At 44.5% G+C, this 27,638-nt stretch overlaps 2 protein-coding genes across 3 annotated transcripts in view; one reads left to right on the top strand and one right to left on the bottom strand.

Annotated features, from left to right (window-relative positions):
- Positions 1 to 497: 497 nt before the first annotated feature.
- The window catches only part of LOC147030736 (mucin-2-like), a 229,299-nt gene continuing 202,158 nt past the window's right edge, over positions 498 to 27,638 (top strand). The window contains exon 1 of the mRNA XM_085872197.1: positions 498 to 615. The gene's annotated coding sequence lies outside the window, so the exon portion shown is untranslated. The remainder of the gene's footprint in view (positions 616 to 27,638) is intronic.
- Positions 18,449 to 27,638, bottom strand: part of LOC147030737 (uncharacterized) — an 18,975-nt gene continuing 9,785 nt past the window's right edge. For both annotated transcript variants that reach the window (XM_085875098.1, XM_085875096.1), the window contains one exon: positions 18,449 to 25,221. In XM_085875098.1, the coding sequence (XP_085731224.1) occupies positions 23,123 to 24,958 (1,836 nt within the window). In that variant the 5' untranslated portion in view covers positions 24,959 to 25,221 and the 3' untranslated portion in view covers positions 18,449 to 23,122. The remainder of the gene's footprint in view (positions 25,222 to 27,638) is intronic.

The following is a 27,638-nucleotide window of genomic DNA, read 5'->3' on the forward strand; positions in this document are numbered from 1 at the left end:
TGTTTGTGAGTTTTTCCCGTGTTTTTTGTTTGTGAGTTTTTCCCGTGTTTTTTGTTTGTGAGTTTTTCCCGTGTTTTTTGTTTGTGAGTTTTTCCCGTGTTTTTTTGTTTGCGAGTTTTTCCCGTGTTTTTTGTTTGTGAGTTTTTCCCGTGTTTTTTGTTTGTGAGTTTTTCCCGTGTTTTTTGTTTGTGAGTTTTTCCCGTGTTTTTTGTTTGTGAGTTTTTCCCGTGTTTTTTTGTTTGTGAGTTTTTCCCGTGTTTTTTGTTTGTGAGTTTTTACCGTGTTTTTTTTTGTTTGTGAGTTTTTCCCGTGTTTCCTTTCTGTGTGGAGGAGAGAGAGAGAGCTCGTCCCGGGGCGAGTCAGGGTATGGCCTGTTTTTGGGCGGTGCCCTGTTAGTCCATTAATTATTTAAAAACCTCACTTTAAACCTGCTTTATTTTGGTTTTTATTTCGCTTGCCTTTCCTTATTTTGTTTAGTTCGCGCCCTCTTTCCCAAATTTCGGAAAAGTAGGAGTGTATTGTTGACTTCCTCTTCCTCAGTGAGGAAGACGATGAGCGTCGCATCTTGGTTGTAACATGGCGGCGGCTCGCTCCCAGCACGATGCTGCTTTCGAGGTATTTAGGCGTAAAAACGCTCTAATTTGTGTCCCCCCCGTCGGGGTTCTTACTGAGGAGATTGTTTTGGCCGTTGGAGACGTTGTCGGCATTGAGCATGGCCGTGCTGCGTCACGTATGAATCAGAAGGTCGTGGTGTTCGTCTCCGATGTTCGTCTCCGATGTTCGTCTTGTTCACGACGTCGTGAGTTCGGGTTAACCACACACAGTCGTCACTTTGTTACAGCCTCCCAGATGGATGTCCCGGCAATGAAAATAATCGTCTCTAACGTGCCTCCTTTCGTGTGGAATCAACAACTTGTCTCTGTGTTGTCTCATTATAGGAAAATTGTGTCAAAGATCTCAATGATCCCCTCGGGTGCCGCCATGACAAGGCAAAGCACGTGATGAGCTTTAGGCGGCAACTTTACCTGGTGCTGCCAGACCGCGGGGAGGACATGAGTTTAAAGGGTTCGTTTAAGATTAAAATTGATAATCATGATTACCAAGTGTTTGCTTCATCAGCGACTTTAACACGTTTTCTTTGTGGAGCCTTTGGCCATTTGAAAAGATTTTGTTTGAAAGCTTCTTGTTCGAAGTGTGGGGAATCGGGACACGTTGATGTTGATTGTGAAACGGTTAACGACCCACAACCTCGTCTGGGGGAGGAGGTGATGCCCAGTGAACCCAACGTTCCCGCTCACACTGTTCCCTTACACAGTGAGGACGGTAAGGATGATTTTGTCACCGTGTCAAAAAAACGTACATCGTCTGCTCCTCATGACCCCACTCGCACTCCCAAGGTAGTCGTGCTGGATACGGTTGTTCAGGTAAGGCCTAGGTCACATTTGCCACGGCGGCCGTGGGGTCTCCAAACTCTACGGCCACGAGCAATTATACGGTGGCCGCAGTATTTCCACGGTCGAACAATGTTGCAGTCACATACGTTTTTATTTTTCGCGGAGCCGCACGGTGTATTTAGAAATTGTGGAGACCGAAAACGTGGGGTTGCCGTACGGTCTTTGATTTCATGTCGCACGGTGACCTTTGGGCGTTCCTGCGGCGGCCATATAATTTTCAAGGTAGCCTCAAGGCGACCGCAGGGGGGCCCAAAGGTGAACGTGCGGCCAGACAGATGGTAACGAATGGGTTAATTTTTTTTTTTTACCAGTTTTTTTTCGGCTTGTCGAATTGCTCCGACGAACGTAGAAATGGAAAAAGTTATAACTCCACGTTATAATTCCACGGCGACCTTACGGCCTGTAAAATATAGCCAAATGGCGTAGGGCCAACCTGAGGCCACCGCACGTTTGTCAATTCAGAGGACGTACGGCCACCGTATCCTCGTCGTAGAGCAAATGTGACTTAGGCCAAAGGCCGAGGTCACATTTGCCACGGCGGCCGTGGGGTCTCCAAAATCTGCGGCCACTAGCAATTATAGGGTGGCCGCAGTATTTCCACGGTCACACAATGTAGCAGTCACATATGTTTTTATTTTTCGGGGAGCTGCACGGCGTATTTAGAAATCGTGGAGACCGAAAACGTGGGGGTGCCGTACGGTGTTTGATTTGATGTCGCACGGTGACCTTAGGGCGTCGCTGCGGCGGTCATAGAATTTTCAAGGCAGACGCAAGGTGCCCGCAAGGCGACCGCAGGGGGACCGCGGGGGGGGGGGGCTAAGGCGAATGTGCGGCCAGACGGACAGAAACGAGTGGGTATATATACCAGTTCTTTTTTTTACTGAAATAAAAATATAACAGTATATATAACTGAATATACTATAACTATAATATACCGTGGTGCCCCCAGAATCCGAACGCCCCATTGTTTGAACAAATTGGAATCCGAACAATTTTTTCGATAAAATTTTGCCCTAAAAACCTAATACATTTAAAAAAAACCGAACACAACGTAGCGTTCATGTTTGTTCACGTGTCTCCCCCACCTATTCGAGCCGCATCTTCTTGCTTTGTTCATTCAGTTCGTCGGTGGAAGTCCTTGTGAAAGCATCTCTCGTGTGTCGATCGATACTTTAGGCCTCAGTCACATTTGCTCTACGGTGAGGATACAGCGGCCGTACGCCCTCTGAATTGACAGAAACGTGCGGCGGCCGCAGAGAAACTGAGGTGGCCTCAGGGTGGCCCGATGCCATATCGCTATATTTTACAGGTCGTAAGGTCACCGTGGAATTATAATGCGGAGTTATAACTTTTTTAATTTCTACGTTTGCGGTAGAAATTTGACAAGCCGAAACAAAAGAACTGGTTGAAAAAAAAATTAACCCATTCGTTCCCTCCATCTGGCCGCATGTTCGCCTTAGGGCCCCGTTGCGGGCACCTTGCGTCTGCCTTGAAAATTCTATGGCCGCCGCAGGAACGCCCTGAGGTCACCGTGCGACATCAAATCAAAGACCGTCCGGCAACCCCACGTTTTCGGTCTCCACAATTTATAAATACGCCGTGCAGCTCCCCGAAAAATAAAAACATATGTGACTGCTGCATTGTGTGACCGTGGAAATCGTGCGGCCGCTTTATAATTGCTAGTGCCCGTACATTTTGTAGACCCTCCGGCCGCCGAGCCAAATGTGACTTCGGCCTTACCTCATGTTTTCACCTTCATTTGTGATGTTTGTCTTTTTAATCATGTTGTGTTTTAATTAATAACAAAAAAAGCAATCCGATCACGTGGTGTGACGGACTGTCTGGCAAGGATTGAATTTCACAGCAAAACCAGTTGTAATTTGGAATATCCATGATAACGTCAGCCCGATGCGTTTGATGAAAGTGATTGTGGTTCTGCGGGCATCATGTTTGATGAGCTGCCCTGGGGGCAGCGCTCTCGCAGAGTGCGTGAGCGATCGGAACCCAGGCCAGAGCACGAGCCTGTGTTGACCTTTGGATGTGGTGATTGTACCAGTTTACATACAATACACCACCACCGAAGGTCATTTACTCATCTTATTTTACCTTAAACATGGGGAATTTCAGTTTAAAGTGTCATGAAAGTGGGTTTTCTTTGGGTACACGAACGGATTAATTCACTCCATTATTTCTTATTGGGAAAATATTTTTTGAATCCGAACTTTTTGCAATCCGAACAGCCTCCCGGAACGAATTAAATTCGGATTCTGGGGGCACCACTGTATCGGCAAACACCTATACTCCGATCTCTAGCGGTAGCGCACGGTGGACGCACGGTCGATGCAGACTGCCACGGAGGCCTACGGAGGTGCACGGCGGGCGTAGGGGAACCGTGCGTCGACCCTGCGTTGCCCGCAGGTAGTCACACAGACCGCAAGGCCACCGTACGGCGAACGTGGAAATAGTGTGGCCGCCGTAATTTTTTGGGGGTTGGGAAAATTCATTTTTCATTGAGAAGAGCTTACGGCAGCCACACGAATAACGCAAGCCCACCATGCGCCCTACGTAGGTCGACGTGGAGCACATCGACGTCATAGCTTGGCTTGTCAAATTGATACGGCGAACGTAGAAATGAAAAAAATTTATAACTCCACGCTATAATTCCACGGCGCCCCTACGCCCTGTAAAATATAGCCAAACGGTGTAGGGCCTCCCTGAGGCCACCTCAGTTTCTCTGTGGCCGCTGCACGTTTCTGTCAATTCAGAGGGCGTACGGCCGCCGTATCCTCGCCGTTGAGCAAATGTGACCTAGGCCTAACTGAGGAACCTCATCGGAATGAAAAAAGTGGATGGAATGGTTTCCGATAACGAGAATGTATTTCAAAGTGTACAGTGTGGTCCAGGTCCTTCAGATAGCGGTGAAGTGTCTCTTGGTGTTACTGAACCGTGTGTAGAATGTCGGGAGGTATCAGCACTTGGTTTTCCTGAGACAGACCGAAATAGTGTTGCAGCTCCATGCGATGTTCCCGCCCAAACAAATGATCAACATACAGTTTGTGAGGCCTTGGTAGAGGTGACAGTTGTAGTTGTACAAGATGGTGGATTAGAGGCCCCATCTGATGTTGATGAAAGTGTTAAACAGGACTCACAAAGTACCACCGTGCATCACTCGGTACCCCTCTTAGACGTGTTTGTAAAGGTCCAGGGTGATACTTACGAACCCAGTGGAAGGTTATCTGGGCTGTCTGCTTCAGATGATGATGACATGGAGGTGACTGATCTGTCACAGTCATCATCTGATCATTTACAGATATCTCTGCAGGTTATTGTATCCTTTCTGAATGAGACGTTTTGGCAGCGGAATGTCATCATTCATCAACACTTTCCTGACTTGCTTTCCTTCATGCAGACTGCAAAGTGTATAATTAGGAACTCTAAAGATTTTGAAATAACTAAACCACAAATTCACAGACTGAGGAAGTTTATTACAAAAGCAGGTTTGGAATGTTCTCAACAGCTGCCAAACCCCCCTGATACGGGATGAAAAGGAAGGAAGTGCTTTTTGGCACCTTAAACATGAATGGGGGTTGGTGCTAACCATTTGTGTCGGATCCAAGTTAAAAACTTGTTGCTTCGGAAACATGTGGATGTCTGTTTGTTGCAAGAAACGCACATAACAGAGACTTCACAGTCTGACTGGCTCTGCCTTAACAAGGGGCTTCAGTAATTTGTCTTCTGTCTCAGCGGGTGTTGCCTTTATGCTTCGTCCAGGTTTTGTTCCCGACTCGTATTGTTTCCTTGAAATGGTTAAAGGACACTTGGCATCATTAGAGTTCGTGTATCAAGGATTTCACCTCACCTTACTTAATGTCAATGCTCATAGTGAGAGCGGGGCTCGTAAAGATTTATTTACACATCTGGCTAATTACTTCCATACTTTAGTCTTTGATCACTGTATTTGTATCGGAGGAGATTTCAATTGCACGTTTGAACCTAATTTAGATAGGAATACACCAGAACAACATCCTGAATCTCATAAAGACATATCTTGTTGTTTTTCATCACTTGGTCTACTCGATGCTTGGCGCATGCAGCACCGTACAGCATCTCAGTATACATGGTGCCGGTGTGCTAACGGGCTGATAACACTTGCAATGCTGGATAGATGGTACATTAACTCTACTTTTAGAAATGTCCTCATGTCTTGTAACATCTTTCCTTCCATTTTCTCTGATCATCACTTGGTAGTGCTTGGTTTATCCTTTTCTCAGTTACCGCAAAAAAGTGCGTATTTGACCTTCAATACCAGCCTGTTGGAGGATTGTTTTTTTTACTAACGCTTTTCGTAGGTTTTGGGAAAAACTTATCCAAAGTAAACCTTCCTATGCTTCTATCCAGTTATGGTGGGACAACGCGAAAGCTCAAATTCGTGTTTTCTTTCAATGTTATCAGTCCCTTTTCACGAGCAAGAATGAAATTGCTGTTTCACTCTTGGAAACTGAGATTTTGCATTTGGAGGAATACTTGGCTAAAGCTCAAAATGACAGAAAGCTTCGGCTATTATTCGAAAAAAAGAGCTTATCTCAGAGAATTGATTCATGAAAAAGTCATGGGGATGTCAGTTCGACTCAGAATCCAAAATGTGAAGTTTTCTGACACCCCAAATAAAAGGTTTTTCCAGTTAGAAGGGGTTAAGAAATCCCAAAGTCAGATTTTCTCCTTGTTTGGATGCTCAAGGCACTATTATACAAAATGAAAGTGATGTTAGAAGACTTGTGAAAAATTATTTTTCTGATTTATTTGCGAAGAAATCTGTGTTTAAAGATTGTGTTGATGAGATGACAAATCATGTTCCTTTTTTGAGTTGTGGTCAGCGTCAAGCTCTTGAAAAGCTGCTTACCCTGGAGGAATTCACCATGGCTCTGAACAGCTTTAAACGTGGAAAAGCCCCTGGAATCGACGGACTTCCAGTAGAATTTTTTTCAGTATTTTGGGACATCTTAGGCCCAGAAGTACTGTTGGTTCTGCAAGAAAATTTACTTTCTGGCATTCTGCCTCTCAGCTGTCGAAGAGCGGTGGTTTGTCTTCTCCCAAAAAGTGCCGATCTCCGTCAAATCAAGAACTGGCGTCCCATCTCATTACGATGTTCTGACTACAAACTCTTTTCCAAATTGTTGGCCAATCGGCTAAAACTTGTCGTCGGGACTCTCGTTCATCATGACCAGAGCTACTGTGTTCCAGTGAGATCAATCTCTGATAACATCTTTTTAGTTAGAGATTTGATTGATTGTGGTCTTAAGGCGGAAGGGGTGGGGGGGTTTGTTTGATTTTCCTTGATGTCAAAAAGGCTTTTGATAGCATTGATCACTTTTATATGTTTCATGTGTTGCAAAAGTTTGGTCTGGGTGAAAGGTTCATTTGTTTTGTTGAGTTGTTATACAACAATATATCTAGTTTGTGTAAGGTAAATGATGGTCTCTGCTCTCCTATTCAGGTTCAGAGGGGTGTTCGGCAAGGCTGTCCATTGTCAGGTTTACTGTTTAGCCTTTCTCTTGAGCCATTACTAATTAATCTTAGGAACTCTCTTTCTGGCTTTGTACCATCACCAGAAGAACACCCTATCGTTGTGTCTGCATATGCTGATGATGTCTGTTTCGTAATTAAAAATGATCAGGATCGAACCACTCTTCTTGGATCTTTACATAAGTTTCATCTTGCTTCACATTTGCAGTGTAATTGGCAAAAGAGTCAAGCTCTGTGGGTGTCCTCAGCTCAATGTACATCCGGTGGGCTTCCCTTAGTGCCACCTCAGTCTCTTCCGAAAGATCGAAAGTGGACGAGAGAGGGGGTGAAATACTTAGGTGTTTATCTTGGCCCTCACCAGTACTCCCTTATTAACTGGGAAGAAGTGGTAGATCACGTAACCAAACGTCTCAACAAATGGAAAAGGTTCCTTCCGCAAATGTCTTTCAGAGGTCGTATACTAATTATTAATACTTTAGCTCCCTCTGTCTTGTAGCACAAATTCATCTGTTTACAGCCACCAGACAGCTTGCTTGAAGAGATTCAACAGATACTGGATTATTTTTTCTGGAATGGTTATCATTGGTTGTGGTCAGATTTACTCTGTCACCCCTTGTCTGATGGTGGCCAAGGGCTCATTGACGTAAAGTGTCGTCTGATGGCCTTTCGGCTGAAGTCGATACAACGAGCGATCAATGTGGAAAAACTGCCCTGGCGCCCCGTAGCACAAGGAATATTGAGACAAGCTGGATTGCTCGGCTACGGCCTTGAGTTGTTCCTCATTGAGTTAAACAAATATTGACACGTTTCACCTTCCTCTGTTCTACCAGAGTCTGTTGAATGCTTGGCAAGCAGTCGTGGTGACCCGCCAGAGGGATTTGTATGACATCAAAATGTTTGTGGGAGAACCCCTATTCCTCAACCCACTCTTTCCCAATGTTCCCAAAAGCCATTGCTTTTTACAAAACTTAATTTCAGCTGGTATCAAAAATGTTTGGCATCTTCAAGACACATCCAATTGTTGCTGGAAGTCTGTTAAAGAAATTGCTGAAATCACTGGCACCAGGTCGTTAAGAGCTGTCGGTAAAGTACTTGTAAATGGCATCCGTAAATCCTTTAAACTTGGGTTGCAGTGGAGTACGGAGGTCCAATGGACACCCCAAAAGCCTTCACTTCCAAGCTTACTTGTCCAATTCGCTGGGGTTACTCCATCTCCAGTCAGTATTGCTTCCTGTTTATTTAGTAATCTTGACAGTAAATCAATTTATCGTTTTTGTCTTTCTGTTATTATTATAAATACCTCTGCAGTCGGAGTACTGAGATATGAAACGCTTTTGCCGTATGCCACCCCTTCTGAACCTGCATGGGAATCGATGTGTTGCACACCAATAACAAAAAGATCAGGTGACTTGCAATGGAGACTTGCTCACTGGTCACTGCCAACAAACACCTTTGTCAACCGAATTGATGTTGCTGTATCAGTGCTTTGTCCCTTTTGTAACATCACTGAAGATTTGTTCTTCAGTGATGTTGATTTGTAACATCACTGAAGATTGATTGTGTACGATTGTGCCCCCTTTTTCTTTTATTGAACAATATTGTTGCGAATTCTGGCCCGCCCGGCGTGCGATCGGCCACGTAACTCAAATGGCGGCCACTTCGCCCACCGAAACGGACAATTCAGTCATGACCCTCCTGGGACTACCTGCCAGAAACCAGTCACGGGTGGGGGTTTAACCCCACCACCACCCAGTCTGCAGTCCACCCGCGCGAGATAGGGTAAATCGCCGAAAGTCGATATACCTATGGTACTTGCACGGGTAATCTGCCGAGGGATGGGACCACGCCACAGGTCGACTCCGGACACGAACCACTTAAGCGGCTCGTTCCGTATTACAGGGATAACCGAGCGGAGTTATCGTCGGCCTTGACGGTTCCGATTAATTACCGGGTGTTTTAAAACCCACTATTAATCCCTTACGTGATGCAAGATGGAGATTCAACAAAGGAAAGGACACAGCGAAACGGGGAACAATTGGACAAGCACACTTTTATTTCACACACAATCACGTATATACAGCCACACATTAATGCACATATAAAAGCAAGGACACAATGCAGAGCTACAACCGAATATAATTATTACACAGGGACACTTAAACAGTTCTACTTTACAAGACGCGCCACACACACACATTTACACCAAACCCCAAAAGAAAATGGAAGTGCGACTTCCCTGAGCGAGTCGAGCCCTCCTCCCGCGACCTCAGCTCCCAGCTCCTCCGGCATGGTCGGTGAGCTCGTTCCTCGCGCCGCACGTGTGGTCCGCTCGACAACACGGACGGAGTTTTGGGGAAACGGACGGGGTTTGTTCGGCGCTATTTTCCGCGCTCGCTCCCGGGGTCCCAGGGCTCGCGCGAGGATCAAAGAAGCAAGGCCAAACGACGACAAGACGAACCCATAAGACCAAGAACTCGACAAGAAGCTCCCCGAAACCTCCTCGTCCATTCCTTTTGTAGCGCGGGGCCCCGCCCTTTGCCCCGCCCCGTTTCTGGTTCCACCTCCCTTCTGGAAGCTTCCCAAAAAGGGGCGTGCCCTCTCGTTCCCCCCTCCCCACGCCGTGCGGGGGGCGAGGAAAGTCAGTCTTGGCTCGGGGCCAGGGAATTATTCCCCCAAAATCAGGCCCCCACCTTTTTTCACCTCTGACCTCTGGCCCAAATCACACCTCCCCCATGCCAAAGCGTGGGAAAAGCAGAAGGGAAAATCCCACAGGTGTTGTTGGTTTTCTTCCCCCCACGCCGTACGACGAGGGAAGAAAGATTCGGGCGGGAGATGCCCCTTCGCACCCCGGCCGCCGCTGCCACTCCGCCCCTCCCATCTGTCCCGCGGAGATCGTGACCGCACGATGCTCGTTGAATGGCGAGTGGGGAAGATGTGGTGGCGTAGTTGTGGAAGGTGGCGTCGTGTAGTGAATGGCGTGATTGTTGAGATCTTGGTTGTGGCGATGTTCGTTTTTGTTCTTGCACCAAATTAACAATAGCCAAAGAAAAACGGTGAACTGAAGCGTCGCAGCCCGAATGGATCACATATATTCCCTCTATACAACAGGTTTGGGCTAACTACACATGAACTTACCGATATATCTCACCTGAGGACCCTTTATGGTGTAATTCGAATTTCCACAACCGTAACAATATATTTCATCGGGTAAATGTCCCCTTTTCACTCTGGTTTTTTTATTTTTGGCCTCAGAGTCAATTCCGGTACTGAAAAGTTGTTCATATTTTTGAACTATGTTCTATCGGAGGCAAAATTAGCGATCTACCTGTCGAGGAAAGCCAAAGTGAAAGGCAAACCTTTTGAGCAATGTAACGTGATTTTGCATTTCCAATCCCTGGTTTCAACTAGTTTGAAACTAGAATTTAATTATTACAGAAATAATGAAAATATTAACACCTTTGTTGAAACTTGGTGTGTTGGTAAGATGTGCAAGGTAAATTAAAATGTATTAGAAATCTACGTGTAGTTCTCTCTCTCCCTCTCTCCCTCTCTCCCTCTCTTCCTCTCTTCCTCTCTTCCTCTCTTCCTCTCTTCCTCTCTTCCTCTCTCTCCCCTCTCTTTCTCTCTCCTCTCTCTCTCCCCTCTCTCTCTATCTCCCCTCTCTCTCTATCTCCCCTCTCTCTCTATCTCCCCTCTCTCTCTATCTCCCCTCTCTCTCTCTCCCCTCTCTCTCTCTCCCCTCTCTCTCTCTCTCCCTCTCTCTCTCTCCCTCTCTCCCTCTCTCTCTCTCCCTCTCTCTCTCTCTCTCCCCTCTCTCTCCCGCCTCTCTCTCTCCCCCTTTCCCCCTCTCCCTCTCCCCTCCCTCTCTCCCCCTCTCTCTCTCCCCCTCTCCCTCTCCCTCTCCCTCTCTCTCCCCCTCTCTCTCCCCCTCTCTCTCCCCCTCCCTCTCCCCCTCCCTCTCCCCCTCTCTCCCCTCTCTCTCTCTCCTCTCTCTCTCCCTCTCTCTCTCCCCTCTCTCTCCCCTCTCTCTCTCCCCTCTCTCTCCCCTCTCTCTCTCCCCTCTCTCTCTCCCCTCTCTCATACCCCTCTATCCCGCAGTGTATAGCTCCATTTCGTGAGACATTGCTCTCCCCACCTCCACCCCCCTTACTTGCCCTTCTTCCCTTCCTTGCCTTTCTTCCCTTCCTAGCTTCTCCCTTCTTCACCCACTCCTCCCCTCCCCCCCCTCCTCTCTCCATCCCTCCCTCCCCTCCATCCTCTCTGCTTCCCCTCCCTCCTCTCTGCTTCCCCTCCCTCCTCTCCCCATCCCTCCCTCCCCTCCATCCTCTCCCCATCTCCCTCCCCTCCATTCTCTCCCCATCCCTCCCTCCCTCCCTCCATCCTCTCTGCCTCCCCTCCCCCTCTCTCTCGTTCTCTTTCTCCACCCAGCTCTCCTTCACACCACCGTCAGCAAAGCGACGGGTTGTATTTGCTAGTTAATTGAAATAAAATAAAGATTTTAATGGTTGTAGATTTTTTTTTTAAGTTTACCATCATTCATGCATCGTCTACACCACCTTATTTAGCATGTGACATGAGTTATTCGTGTCTGTTATGTGTGTCCTGTATGACATCCTTAAAATCAGTAAGTTTCCTATTTGGAATGATTTTCAATTTGCCAGCCAGGCAGGCAGACAGATTAAAAAAATTCACTTGCTTCTCGTTGCGCAAATGTGATCGGGACTAATTCAGAGCCAAAGTATTGCTAAGCTATCGGTTTGTTTTCCGATTCGTGTTAAAAATATAACATTCAATCACAATTAAGTTGTTCCTCGATCACATGCTGAGGATTGTGGACAGACAGATAGACAAAGTGAACCAAATGCTAATCCCCGCTTTTCCATTTGCGTGTGACTTTGTGGCCAGTCGGGATATCTTGTGTTGAATTGGTTGCCCTTTGTATCGGAACAATTCCCATCACATGAAATATGCAAAGTACCTGGTTAATTTATCTCCAGTGAAAGAGCTGCTGTCCAGCCAGCAACGACACTCTACGATAACAAGCAGTGTAATCTGGTGTCAAGGAACTCCAAGAATACAAGAGCACATACAACCCACATCCCCAGCAGGAATTTGTAATTTGTTCAGGGTGCCGGTGATAGCTCCCCTGCTCTTCATGAAAGGAACAGTTGAGAGGGGGGGGGTGGAAACACCAAAAGTAGTGGGATATTTAACGTCCACCAACTAATGCTGGCAGACAAGCTACAAATTTAAGGTCATTCTGATGGACGACACACCCATTGATGCATACCCTGTCTGTGAAGCACCAAGATTATAGTTTTACCAAGGGGGAGAAAGAGGGGGGTGAACCACCAAGATAAGCACCAAGATAGAGTTATAGTTTGTAGCTGGGTCGAGATTCAATCCCAGCCGAGGCAGCTCACAGACGAGTGTGCATTCACCTCTCGGCCATCCTTGGCAATGTATAATGAATGGTGCAGGGGGAGAGGTGGATGGACCCACAAGTTGAAAATAAATTATTTATCCTTTGCAATATCAGTTACGTATGTCCTTGGAAGCTTTTGGATGAGTTGACGGTTATTTGCTAAATTCTAAATGTGCATTTTTGTTTCATCAGTAAAACCTTGCGTGAATTTCCTGAGCTTTGTTAGATGAGCAGAAATAATTATTTTGGCATCTTTGAATATGCATTTGTGAGATCTAAAAAATACATCACATGATCGAAAAAATACCTGTCACGTGATAAATTAATTATTGGTGTGGCGATGATCGTCATCATTCGTATGCAGCACAAGGCTGCAGGGTCGCATCATTAGCTGAGGAAGCAGCTGTGTCTCTGATGCAATACCCTCTGCTGGTTAGGACAGGAATTTGGAATTTAGCCAGAGTGCCAGCAGCAGCTCTCCTACTCTTCACAAAGGGCACAATGGAATCGTTAACATGCACTAACTTATGGCGTTAGATGGGACACCCAGTTTAACATCCATCCGAGGAACGGCACACACATTGATGATTCACCCAGTCTGTGAAGCACTAGGATGACAGTTTATAGCTGGGCTGAATCGAACCCAGGCGACACAGCTTTGAGGCAAATGTGCTGACCTTGAGGCCAACCTGTCAGTCAAGGTCGTATCTTAATGCACTGTTAATAAACAAACTGTAATTCCATGTTATATTTATACTTTTAAAATGTGTCTCATCTGGTATCATGTTCATCTTCTGTTTCAATGTTGAACTTTCCTGCATGCGGAGCTTTTCAAAAGCAGTGCGGGAAGGGGTCGCCGGAAATGGGAGACAGCCGAATGCGCAAACTCATGGACAGACATCAAACTTCCCATTATTATAGATTGCAATGCTTCAATTATGTCAATCATGAATTGATGTGGATTATGCTGAAAGAAATTGGAATGTCGGAGCACCTGGTATGCCTGATAAGAAACCTGCACACCAAACAAGAAGTGACAGTAAGAACAGAGTATGGAGAGACAGAATGGTTTGGGATTGGGAAAAGGGATCAGACATGGGTGCATTTTCTCCCCTTAGTTGTTCAATCTTCATAGTGAGTACCTCATGAAGGAATCAAACTTGGCCGACGCATAGGCTGGAGTCAGGTATGGAGGAATATATATCAACAACCAAAGATGTGGTGATGATGATATTGCGCTGTTGACAGAAGTTATAGAAGAGTTGATGAAACTGCTGTAGACAGTGTTTAAGGAAAGTAAAAAATCTGCTCTTCATTTAAACCTAAAAAAGACTAAAATCTTGCCCAGTGAGAAGATCGATGTGTTAGGATTGGGAGACGATCATGTTGAAATCGTGAAACGTTTCATCTTCCTTGGTTCTAAGAATGAAGTGAGTGGAAAATGTCTTGGATGGAGAAATGAATAGAGGATGTGCCAGGTAGCGCTCTCCACCTGTGGATCCACACCCGGGAACTGGTTGGACAGCATCATTGAAAACTTGCAATGAAGCATTCCAGTTCCTTGAATTAAACCCAACCCTTTGGAACACTATGCATTACGGCCTGAGGACCAGATTGTTCCAAAGATTATGAGATTCCATGTTACATTGAACTTGCCTCAAAAGGCCAAATTGTGCAATCATGTATCATAACAATGAACACAACAAAGTGATTGATCGTTTTCCTCAGAAATGACTGATTGGATCTTCATCAAACATTCAGAGGTTCATCAGTGTTTTCGTCAAAAAATTTTTTTTTCAATTTTTGAAAAAAAAGTGAGTATTCTGTTTTTTATCCCACCTGGACTTTAGTCAGGTGAGCTTATGCGATGGAGCAGAATCCGTAGGTGAGTGAGTGAGTGAGAGTGAATGAGTCACTCAGTCAGTCAGTCAGTCAGTCAGTCAGTCAGTCCGTAAACACTTCAGTCCTTATTGCTTGAGCCAAACACACAATTTTGATGAAACTTGACCACAACATTCTTCACCTGTGATGTACCAAAACTATTGGCTGCATCAAAATCTGCGCTTATCAAGGGGTCATTGAGGCGGGGGGGGGGGGGTTGACCACCCAAAATAGGTATTTGTTCTTCTCCAAAACTACACACACTTTCAATCAAACTTTACCACAACCTTCATCACCTGTGATGCACCTAACTTTGTTCACGACATCAAAATTTCAGGGTTTAAGGAGGTCTGTGGGGGTTTGAGTGACTTGCTCCTGATACAGGCAATCTTCAAGACAGGCGGTCCTATTTTATTAAATTAGGTCAAAAACTGGAGAACAATCCAGAACTTACCAAAGGCTGGAGGTAGCAGTCTATTTTTAATATCATGAAAACAAGGGCATGAAGGCCCGGTACATAGGATCACCATGCCTCACCTTTAATACTCGGTATCGTGAATAGCAGGAACAACCCCCGACTAACTTAAGTAAGCGATATCTGGCCCAGTTCCGAGCTGACTCCCTGTTTTTTTCTCTTTTTTTTGTAGACAATTCTATTGGACTCGCACACGTTCCATTTCTCCACTCACTCAACACCACATGCAGATCAATGCAAATCAGTGTGCATACAAATCAGAAATGTATACAAACATATAAAAGTTCCAGGTTGGAACACTCAACTTGCATTGTTAAAACAAAACTCAACCTCTCCAATCACAACGCATTCACAAATCCGTAACACCTCCACACAATACAATACAACAGCCTCACAGCAAGCAAACCTCCAGTGAGTACAATGAACAAACAGAAATACAAACACGTAACTCAACAAACATTCATAACATTTATCTATTTCCCACTTAACCATTCACCTTGCTCATTTACCTTGCCCGTTTACCTGGGTCGGAACTCGGTCTCAACATGACGCTGTTCGATATATTGCTTGCAAGCCTCTGGAGAGACTGCGAGCTGAATGCAGCCTTCAACGTGGCCTTTCTGGATCGGGTCTGCACTCCGAACCTGTCACCAAGAGGAGCCCTCTCTCTGCGTTGTGTCTGCACTCCCTTCTCTCCATGCTTTCCTTATCTTCTCTTTAAGTACTCCTCTGGCTCCTCGTTGATCCTCTTCATTTCCCTCCAAAACTTTCCTCAGGTGATTCAAATAATCCCGATCAAACGTACCATTCTTAGGGAAAGGCAATTTACTGTTCATAGACCAAACGCACCAATTTGCAACGTCTCTCACAGAATCAGGTCCGTATTTATCAAACATATATCTCACGCATGTCCCTCTCCGTGGCCTGGGGCAGGTTTCCTCGGTATACACAATCTCATCACTCTTTCCAACAGCATTTCCTATCTTTCAAACCGTTAACAGTTCACAAATGCCATGTAGTATGCACTTAATTGTTGCGAAAATACAATAAATGCTCAAAGTACCATAAATGCTGGCCAGCACTGTAATAAAGCAACTATGTAGTACTTATCATTCAAAGCGCATAACCTCAATCCACACAATCACATAACAGTCATCATGGAAAGGGAGAACGCTCTCCGCTTACCATGCTCAAGCGATCGCCGTCCCTCTGGACCATGGACTGCCTCAAAGGATTTAGTACATCCGAGTCACGGCACCAATTGTTGTCGAATTTTATTTTATGTTAATGTTTTTAACCGACTCGGTGTAAATCCTACGATTCAAACTGTAAGAAACAATTAATTCACTGTCCACAAACAGAAAGTACTTTTGATCAGATAATTTTATTAACATAGTACTATGGAGTCCAATCCACTGAGATGGAATACATCCACAATGGTTTGCACAAAACCAAGATTACATTTCCTGGCATTTATATACTTTGATGGGAGCAGAGAGGGGTCTGATAGGCATATAGGCAAAATAATTCAAAAATGCAATACGTGTTCACTAACTGCAAAGCGAATGACATAATTCCGGCAAAAGTTGCAGCATTATCAACCAGGCCACTTTGTTCCATAGCAAGACATTCCTTTTAACAACATTTAGGTCAAAAGACTTGGGTAAAGGAAAGCATCACTGACATCCAATTTGACTTATAGCATAAAATTAAATTTATAAAGCACTTGCAGCAATTTTAAATGAGTACATTAATATAATTATTTTCTCCCACAGGTCCAAAAAAGTAATTACACCCATGTGTGTAAAAATTATTTTAATCGCGATACCGAGAATTATCACTCATAACAATTAATGGTCGTGTACTGTATATCACCATCCCATCACATTGTTCGTCTTCTCAGGGAGCACCATACGCTGCCAGGGATGTGTGGTGTCTTAGCGCAGTGAAAATTGACGAAAAATAAGACAAATTGGAATTAGCGATTCCTTTTGAGAAAAGTTTGAGGTCTGTCTCCTAAGGGCTCAGAAAGACCTCCGAAAGACTTGTGATGACATATGATGTGATGGATATGATACATTTTAGAAACCTCTTACACTTTCTGTAAGTTTAGCAATGTCGTCGGACATTTTTGCTCCCCCCCCCCCACCCATGCACCCTCCTGCTAAGCTTGACTCGGCTCTGAGGAGCGAAGTCATGGCTCACAATGTAAAATCCTTACATTCTCAAAAGGCACAGCAGAAATTAGGACATCACTATTGAGTATAGACATTTGATAAATGAGAGTATTGTTGGATTTGAATGTGGGATTCCAGCATCATGAGCTCCGTGCTCTGATGAGTGTGGCAAAGAGTAATTACCTCGTACATGGTTTCATCTGTTTGGCACACAATAGAAAAAACGTAAGTTGTTACTCAAATTTCTTTCACTGGCTGGGAATAAGTGAAAAATGACAGCATTTCCATGTTGAAAATTCCGAGAAAAACAAAACTATGCAAAGTCAGTGTTTTATCCATCATTAAATGAGAAGAAAAAAGAGGCATATACTTTTGATTCACTGAAAAGGAAAGTAAACGCAAATTTTTACTCGGACACTCGGTAGAGCGTATACCTCCGCCACACAATGCCTGATCCACAAGAACATATTCGGCCCAATACATTTTTGAAATATGCCAGATATCGTTTTTGGCCCGATCTCTCAATGGTGAGGAATCACTTTAAAATGTTTTTTTATCATATCCAGATCCGGATACGGATCTTCACCAAAATTGAAGCAAATCTTCCTTTGTTACACACCGAACATGTCCACAAAATTTCATTCGGATTCGTCAACAACTTTTTGAGATATCCTGGACACAAACAGACAGAAAGGGGTGAACACATAACCTCCTTCACCTTCAGTGGCAAAGATAACTTGAACATCACACAGAAGAGAGTATACCTCGGCTCGGTTGAACAGTCAACGTTTTGTGTTCCATTGATGGGTCGGATCTGAATCCTGACCTTAACCAAAATCGAATTGGCTTGTTCTTGTCACATCACCAACTCATCCACCAAGCTTTGTCATAATTTGTCCACATCTTTTTGAAGTTTCATGTTACATATCGTTTTTGGCACCATCAATGATGAATAATCACTTCACAAGTCTCGGATCTGGATTCGGATCTTCACCAAAGTCGATTAATTTCGTCCATGTCACGCACACAACCTGTGCACCAACTTTCGTCTAAATCTATCCACAACATTTTGAGATATCTTGTTCACGAACAGACAGACAAACTGATAGTGATGAAAACATCATCTCCGTCCACCTTTGGTGGCTGAGATAATTAGGGAGTTCAAAGAACACCTTATCCCACAGAGTTTTGAGGAAAAGGAACATGTGCTGGGTCTGAAAGATGATTTAAAATTCTGAGGTTTCTGGACAGACTGACAGACAGACAAAGTGAACCGATTGCTTAAGCTTGCTTTTCGATTTGCATATGCGGGGTCATGATTGGTCGAGATGATGTAAAATTCCTTAATATTTTGGTCAAGTACTGTTAAACGGAAAGATTTTGAAAGTGCCAAAAGGCGATTTGTGTTCTACTACACTGTTCAAATATATACTGTAATCTATCCTCATAAAAGGCAGTGTGTGTGTGTGTGTGTGTGTGTGTGTGTGTGTGTGTGTGTGTGTGTGTGTGTGTGTGTGTGTGTGTGTGTGTGTGTGTGTGTGTGTGTGTGTGTGTGTGTGTGTGTGTGTGTGTGTGTGTGTGTGTGTGTGTGTGTGTCCTCCATAACTCCAAAACTATAAAACCTAGCAGCCTGAAACTTTGCATGCAAACTAAGGAAACTCCACTGTAGTGCAACAGTGAAAATTGGGTGTTTGGGTTAATTAAAACATCCCTTTTGAAGATAATTAACGACCTTATTTAATTATATCCTTCATCAGGTGATCTTTGGCTGTCTGGGGTATTAAGGTGTTTCCTGGGTAACCAACTATCACTGGTACAGCTTTGGCATCCTTCAGATCCTGCATCTTTACACTTCATTCTTGAGGTCTTGGTATTTGGTCATTTTCTTGATTTCTGCATTGTTTAGTCCAAAATCACTGGTATTTACACCTCACTTAAGGCCCTGTCACACCTTGACGATTTAGCCAACGTATGCCTGACGTATGCAAAATTTGGCTAAAACGCTGGCACACGTCAAATACGTTATGGGTAAGTTTGTATACGTTAAGAGCACGCTGACATACGTCGTAGTGCGCTGGCTTTTTTTCGTCGTACGCCTGCATACGTCGTAGTACACCGAGGTGTTAGACAAATTTTCCATGCTTGAAATTTTTCGACGTATGCCAGCGTATGACTCACACTTTCCGCATACGCTTAGCCATAAGTTATGGAGTCATTTTAGCCCTTCTGGGAGTCCTTCTGGGAGTCATTTTAGTCCCGGACTCAAGTTAATCCTTCAGACTCAAGTTACAACCCCCGAGATCGTGAGGTTCCAGTCCTTCTCTCTAGGAGTCTATGTTTCTAACCTATGAGTAACGTGTTGTAGGCACGTTACGCGATCATTGATACACGTCGACACAAGTTACTTGTAAGTTACTCATAAGTCGAAAGACGTCGAGTTAATGTTTATCGCACCGAAAACTTATTTCTAACCATAGACTCCTATAGAGAAGGACTGGAACCTCCCATGCTCGGGGTTTGTAACGATTCTGAAGGATTAACTTGAGTCCGGAGCTCAAATGACTTCTAGAAGGGCTAGAGACACGATCTCGGGATCCATATCGGGGGTTTTTAGGATGGCGAGTTCAATAATGTCATTTTCAACACCACCTGAGGTCATCTGCAAGGTCAAAAGGTCACATTTCGAGGTCAGATTACTGAATTTTGGTTTTTTTGCCCGTTTTTGTGTCGAACTCATAAACGGTGAGAGATGGCTGATTGTAGCAAGATGCAAGTGTGTAGAGCTGTCAAACTTTGATATTTATTGTCATATATCGTATTACATAAACATTATATCCATGTCACAATATTATGCCTATTACAACTATGTCTATGTCTATCACTAGTTGGAGAGCTTTTCTTGCCTCCTGAGGCATCCCAAAGCTTTTTCTTTGTCACTTGCATTGAGGACATGAGCTTTCAATAGAATGTTAGCTAAAGTAGTACATGCAGCATTACTACTAGTAGTCCGGTGGTTGGGCCAGGGAACCTTGCAATGTTTTGTAACATTCATGTTTTCAATTTTTTTGATAGATCTTAGGGTCGAGATGAAATTTAGGTTGAGTGGCCACTTGTCACTGTCTTGGCTTTTTCAGAATCCAAGATGGCCACCATATACAATCAAACTATAACTTCGGCTGCAACTCCTGTTCTAAGTACAGTAACATGATGAAATTGGTGTCTAACTATATGTTTTAGTTACCAAGGAAGTGGATTATGATGTTATTGGATAATTTGGTAGCCATCTTTATGGCATAAATCCAATATGGCCACCAAAATTACCTGTAAAAATGCCAAAATCACACTAAATCTAATGTAATCGGTTGTAAATGCAGTTGAGTTAAGTTTCTGTACATATGTGTGCTTTGTGAAGCATAGACATGTATATTATGATTCTGAAGTCATTCGCAAATTTATAAGCAATATTTATTTTGATAGCAATATCGATTTCAAGCAAAATATAAGAACAAAATGTAATTAGAATCGGACAATATTTATTGTATAATTCTCTCAGACATGACATTCACGTGACTCAAAAGTCGACATACATTTAAAGTATATGATACTCCCATTAATAATATTGATAATAATGATAATAATAATACAATAATTTGGCAGCTTCACATTGCTCAATGTTTCAACGCTATGTCAATACAAATTATACTAAAAAAAATTAAGCAAAATTAACACCCCACTGGACAAAATATCTTATATCTCGGAACTATTCATCGTCCTCATCCTCGACATCCATTGCTCGGTCATTTGTCTCATCGCTGTCATCAGGGATGTCGGCATGATTTGTTGCACTCTCATTGATGTTGAATGGATTGGAACAGGCAGTACCACCACCGCAGGTGCAGAACATTGTGCACGGAAGTTGGCGCCCCATACATCCACATCTCCCACCTCTACATGCTTGCTCAGATGTGCAGCCACATCAGACCAGCTTCAGAATGTGCTCCGGGGCATAGGGTACCCCGTCCTCCATATTCCGAGGGAAGAGACACTTGTTAGTGTCATCAGCTTCCCATCCGTGTTCCACTGCAGCGAGAGTTGGTGGATCCCCACTCAGGGCACTGTACCAGTGAGCGACTTGATGGTGTGCTCTTCGAACGTTCTGCTCAAACGCTTCTGTAGTTGGGGGCAAACGACACAGCTTAGGTGCTGCTGTTGATTTTCCAGTCTTCTGTGCCCATAGTTTCTGGCGGATCTTGGTCATCGAAGAGGTGGGAGTTGTAATGCCATAGCACGCACCCATGAAAGCTGTTGCTTGTTCGGTGACTTCAACGATATTTGCCAAGGGTTTACCAAGTTGATCCAGAGAGTAGCCTTTTCGAGCGGCCGCAATTGCTTTTGTTTTCCCAATTCCATAAGTTGCAGCAACTGAATCACAACCAGTCAAAGCATGAAGCGCTAAGAGCTCGGGTACGATTGCTGAATGTTTAAGAGCGGTTTCCTTCACATCAATGCAAGACCGAGCCATGATTGGAGACTGCATAGTTATTGAAGACTGGAGCTTCTCGCTCAAGTATTAGTACACAAGTAACGTGAACATATCCGTGTCATCACACACCACCCGCACCCGTGATTCTGGATGGTATTTTGCCAAATGGATGGCCTGTTGTGTCAGGAGGATGTCAGGTTCTTCATGTGTTGATGCTAGGTCTAGACGAGGCGACTTATGACCCTTCGATACCTGCGTAGGTGTGTCGTTTTCCCCAGTAACCACCAACTGGTGGTCCTGTGTCGCATGCTGCAGGAAGTTGTCATCACTCAGGATTGATTCGCAAATCAGTGTGTTGAGTTGTTTTTTATTGGCTGAGTTCTTAAAGTACTGCGTCCCGAGCCGGCAGTGGAGTTTTCTGTTTGAGCTGATGGACCCGGGTAGCGCTGGCTCGAGCTGATCTGGTGCTGCTTTTTGTAGAGTAGTCATAATAACGATCAAAACACAGGTGGACATCAGCTTCAAGCAGCCGCGCGTTGACCCAGACCTTGAACACCGAAATGAACGTGTCAACGGTTCCTTGGGATGGCCATTCTAATGTCCACAAAAGAGCGGAAACATCAATCACCATAGATGTTGGCCTTGTGATAAGGCATTGTGAAACTTCGACTTGGAGGTTCTTTTTCAGTGTGGATTTTCCCGTTGCCTCTCGCATCTGGCCATCAGCTTGAAACATCGAGGGCGGATATGCAGTTAGCTCTGTGGAGAGGACTTGTTCCAGATCGAGATCGCGCTCACTCACGAGAAGGCCAATCACCCGAGCGTATATAACCTCTTGATCCATGACGGGATTATCATCGATTGTTAGACGTTTCTTCTTTGCGGCGAAGGTTGTCACCTGTTTTGCGAGTGAGCTGTAAAAGCCCTCTGGCCATAATGCTTTGAACTGGATCAGCTGATCAGCTCCAATCTCCACTGCCTTGTCAACATTAACATTCCGTTGAGCTAGTTGACCATTTGAGATGTTGAGCAGACATCCTGCATCGTGGGTAGCTGGATCCAATGGGTCAATGCATGACTCTAGAGTAGCCTTCAGTGATTTACGATCATTGCCATCTCGACGAATGCGACTGGTAGATTCCTCCTTGTGGTTAAGCTGTACCTTCTCGTCAGCTCCAGACATCTTAAGGTCACCAGTCAGGGTCATGGTCGCATCCATACTGTACACCCATGTCGCTATCGTTTGAGGATTTTCTGTGTTGCCAATGATGCCACCCGGCCCATGCCCCTTCCTCATCCAGTTCGTTTCAATAAACATGTCGCTCCACTGTCCGTTGTAGACACTAGCAGTGTGGTGTAGTGACTGCTCTCCTCTGCAGAACTTGTCCAGAATATCTGGTCCCAACCAAGTCATGGAGCGTATGTAGTAGAGGCCATACCTTGCATAGTTGTACTTGTGGGCTGCAAACATGTATGGCAGCATTGATTCTGCTGTTTTGATGTGGAGTGGCCAGTCGCCTTCATGCATCGCCCGACAAAACATCATCATTAGAAATGTGGGTTTGATGACGTTGTACACCCACAGCTTTGTGGTACGACTTTGAGTGGCGATCTCATCAAGTAGTTTTTCCAAATCATCCATGCTGGTCAGGTGTAGATTCTCCCTCACAAACACTGGTCGAAGCAGCTCCTCTGTGAGCAATCTCAGTGCCCGAACATTCTGTGTATATATTTCTTTCCTTGCAACATCTTATCGATGGAGCCGAAGGACGTCATCAGAATCTCTTTCAGGCCGCTGTCTGCCATGAGAGTGCCAACGCAACCCACGAAATCCATGAGGAAATGCATCCCACCAAGAATCACCACCATGTTGGTGAGCAGATCTGGTTGATGAAATGTGATGTCAACGGCGATCTTATATATGGCCTGATCGCAGGTGAGAACGAGAATATCCTGGTTGGATGCTCGGGTGACTTCGAATCCTCCGGTGATGGAAGTTAGGACAGTAGTTGGGTCCCCTGGCTTCATATTTATGAGTGGAAGATATACCACAGCTGTCTTGGGTGCTGGGGTCATTCCTGACTCAGGACAGTGACGTGTATTGTACCCGTTGTACTCAGGAGTGTTTGCTTCAAAGAGCACGTCTTTGATGAAGTTAAAGTCTAAATCTTTGGCTCTGCCAATTGAGATTGTTGTGGCTTGTACAAAGTCGTCTGACATGGCAAATCGGTTTGTAGCAGTAAATGGCATAGGAGGTTTCTTCGGTCCCATATACTCAACGACTCGTGTCTCCCATGGGATAGGGTGCTTCATTTCTTCTTTCGTTAGGCGAGGGATCGATGTATCCAAACCTTCAAGGTGGTCAAGTTCAGTCTTCCACTGAGCTGCCAGCATTGCCCCCATGTAATGACATTCGAGGCGGCAGTTTTGGGAACTGATCACAGCATCAAAGTTATCAATGATGATTTGCACAAGTCCACCCAGTCTGGCATCTCTGAGTCCAGCTAACTGCTGTGCTTTTGATGATTGAACACCCGCTGACCTTCTGAATCGTCGAACCTCATCGTAGGAACAAGAAACATTATACTTGTACAGTTCTGTGATGATGATCTTATGGTGACGAAGAAGTACACCTCTGGCTATCTGTAATGGTGTCGGTTGAGACGTTACCACTGAGCTCACGATATTACCCACCATGATGGATTGTAGTGAATTGTGGAAAGTAGGCTTGATAGCTGATAGTAATTTCACCAACGTCTCACTAATACACTCTGAGGCTGATTCTTGATCAATGTGCTTAGTGTAGGATTTGAAGTCATCCTTGGCTGCCTTGGTCTCCTTCATGATCTGCTTGCCAACTTTCCGGATACATTCATCCATGTCGCCATTCTGATCATCATCCACAAGCCTGAGATTTGTGGCAACATGCTTCCTGAACACTAGTAACGTTGCCACTCCAGGGGAATGTAATGCCAACATAACTTCAGCGAAATGTTGGATGACGTTCTCAACAAGGACACGTCTGGACATGACAGATCCACCCTTGTCTGCGTAAACTGCTTCAACATCGAGCGAATTCCAAACTTTTGAGCGATCATAACCGACTACTTTGACAGTTTCAGCGAAAGCTTGGTCATCAGCAGTACCTTTGCTATTGATCGTGGTAGTTCTCTGAGCATCACGATGGAAACTCGTATTGCAACGGCGGTGATACATTGCATCTGCAGCGTGCAAATCTGATGGTGCTCCGATGATACGGTCACGGACTATTCTACCCAGTTCATCTCCACGTTTATCACAAAGGTCAAGTAGGTACTGCTTGTACGTCTCCCCATCAGCCATCTTGTCTGTGGTTCCTCTCGATGCAGGGACTCTGTACTGTTGTGGCACCTTGGGATCATACTCATTCGGTAATATGCAAGGAGTTATGTCATGGCAGAACAAACAGTGCTTCTGAAAGTCAAAAACATCACCACCGGTACTCGAACGCAATCGCTTGGAACCAGCGTTGGAGTCATCATCTGTCTCTTCCTCTGGCATACGCTTGGCCAATTTATTGAGAGTGGAAGGAGATACATATTTGGATACACAATTTTTGTGACATCTAACAGTAGATGATCCATCAGATAGTTATTTTCGTAGTCTGATATCATCTTGCCGAAGATTACTAGCTTCCAATATTGTGCCGATTCGTGAAGACTGCATCAACTTCCCAACCCCACAGTTGTAAACTGTCTTGAAGAAGCATTCCTCGGCATCCTTGCTGTCTCCTGCTTCAGCCATATCATTACTCACGTCAGAACCTACAACAAAAACAAAGATCGTTAAAAGTTATCGATATATTGGTGTATTTCACATTGGAAGCACCATGATATTTACGTCTTGAGTAGGTGGCACCAGGTGGCTTCTAAACGGCATCATTACTTCACAATCAGATTATATAACATGTCAAGCACATGTGTAACCAGCAGGATCATTGTTCAACTGCATTCACAATCGATTATGTTAGTTTTTAGTGTGATTTTTTTTGTGATTTTGGCATTTTTCAGGTATTTTTGGCGGCCATATTGGATTTATGCTACCAAGATGGCCAGCAAATGACCCAATAACATCATAATCCACTTCCTTGGTCTCTAAAACATAGATTTAGACACCAATATCATCCTTTTGCTGTACTTAGAACAGGATTTACAACCTAATTTATATTTTGATTGTATTTGGTGGCCATCTTGGATTCTGCAAAAGCCAAGGCAGTGACAAGTGGCCACTCACCCTAAAATTGATCTCGACACCAATATCTATCAAAATAAGCCAAAAAACGATTGTTACCAAACATTGCAAGGTTCACTAGAAATATGCTGCTCTGCCACCGGACTATAGCTAAAGGTGCATCTACAGAGGATAACAGCTCAGCAAAATGAAATCGGCAATGCATTTTAGTCTTGTCATACAAATTATAGGCATTATGTACAAAAAAGACGGTTGACATAGTCAGCACACTCAATCCACCTCTATTCAAATTATCTAGAAACTCAGATGACACCTCGATACCATCTTCATCATCAATGATCTCCTCCATACTAGTGCTATCACCATATTTATGAACAAGGGGTTCGGCCAAATAAACTACTTTATGCTTCAGGGCATCGTCAGACCCCAAGAGATCCTGAGTGTCTTGAGGAGTAATCTCCTCAATGAGTTCACTTCGCTCATCTGGATTTATGGAAGTTGTACAGTTCTTGTCGCAATCAATCCTACGAGAACTAGATTCGGGCATAATGTCATGCTTCATGAGTGTTTGCAAATTTACAATTTTAGCTGCAGCCATAATGTCAACTACGTCAATGTTGAAGTTTCCACCGCTTTTTTGCCTGGCTTGGCCGAAAAACTTTTCCAAGGCTTCATCTGCAAATATAGCAGGAAGAACGTAGTCAAAGTCTTTCTCTGCCAGAAGCAATTTGGCAGCATCCACATTATTACATGTGGACACTGAAGGCTTCACCAGTTTGCTGAGTTAGCTTCAGCTTATGACCACCACCTCCTTGCCATGCGCAGGTAGATATAATTTGGCAGGCCTGCTCCAGCCTAGTGAAACTTGTACAGTCTGCTGTCCAAGGCTGTCTGGATTCGTCGCGCAGATGGATAGCTGAGAAACGGTCTTTCACGTTCATCATCTTGAACCACTCACTCATTATATGGGTGAGGATAATTGTGCCTTCGCTGATGCCCAGTGAATCCTTGAAGGTCTTTAAAGCAGCGACAGTCTTGTCATTGAACACTTGGCATACCAATGGTACACTCTGACGTTGAAGGGGCTTGGGGAAAACAGCGGTGTGCGTCAGCTTGGTTAAGCGAATAGGAGTAGCCCGGTCGATCTCATAAACCTGAATATCACTCCAGTAAGCTTTGTACTCATTACCATCTACGACAAATGAGAGTGTCTTGCCATCAACAGTAATCCAGTTGTTGCGAACATTTTTGAAGATGTGCAGGTAGTCTTACCCAAAGAACATAGATTGCTCTTGAATTGACAGCACTTGGCAACTTCCTGGTCCTCCAAGTTTTGAATAAACACTGCGGTTGGTATTGCAATTGTCACATATCAAAGAAATCACAGTACCGCCAGCACCAACTACAGCTGATGCAGCTTCAATAAGGAGTTCCTTCAGCTGATCGGCAGTTAGTTTTTTGCAGGGCAAAATGCGTGGAATATAGCGTGGACCACCGAAATGGCAGGCAACTTCAACAACCTTAGCATGTGAAGCAAGCATTTCGTGTTCACCACCCGCTGCTGCATTTTGAGCATATCCTACAACACGCCCTCCAGAAAATCGCAATGTCTCGACCAGCTTTACTTCGTCAAACATTAAATTGACCAAATGCTGCTGTGGTTTAAGCTGGTCGAACAAGGTTTTGAGGTTGGAGTCCTGTTGACTACTAGCAAGCATCTGTTTTACCTTTTTTGTTGATGGTCGAATGATTAAGCCGGATTGATGAATCATTTTGTATGCACTGGGTGATATGTTGTGAAGCTGCATTGCGAAAATCATAGTATCAATATCAAATCGGTGACGATCAAGAGGTTTGAACATAAGATGCAGCTGCAACAGAAGGAAGGTGAAATGAGGAAGCTCGTGTGCCTCAGTCATCCAACAGAGCTGGCTTATTACAAGCTGAAGAATTTCCTTGTTTGTGCATTCATCGATGTTTACCTGGTCAG

Source organism: Eptatretus burgeri, chromosome 3 (assembly GCF_056783735.1).
Source record: "Eptatretus burgeri isolate ZD-2024b chromosome 3, Ebu_testis_v1, whole genome shotgun sequence".
Classification (NCBI taxonomy): Eukaryota; Metazoa; Chordata; class Myxini; order Myxiniformes; family Myxinidae; genus Eptatretus; species Eptatretus burgeri.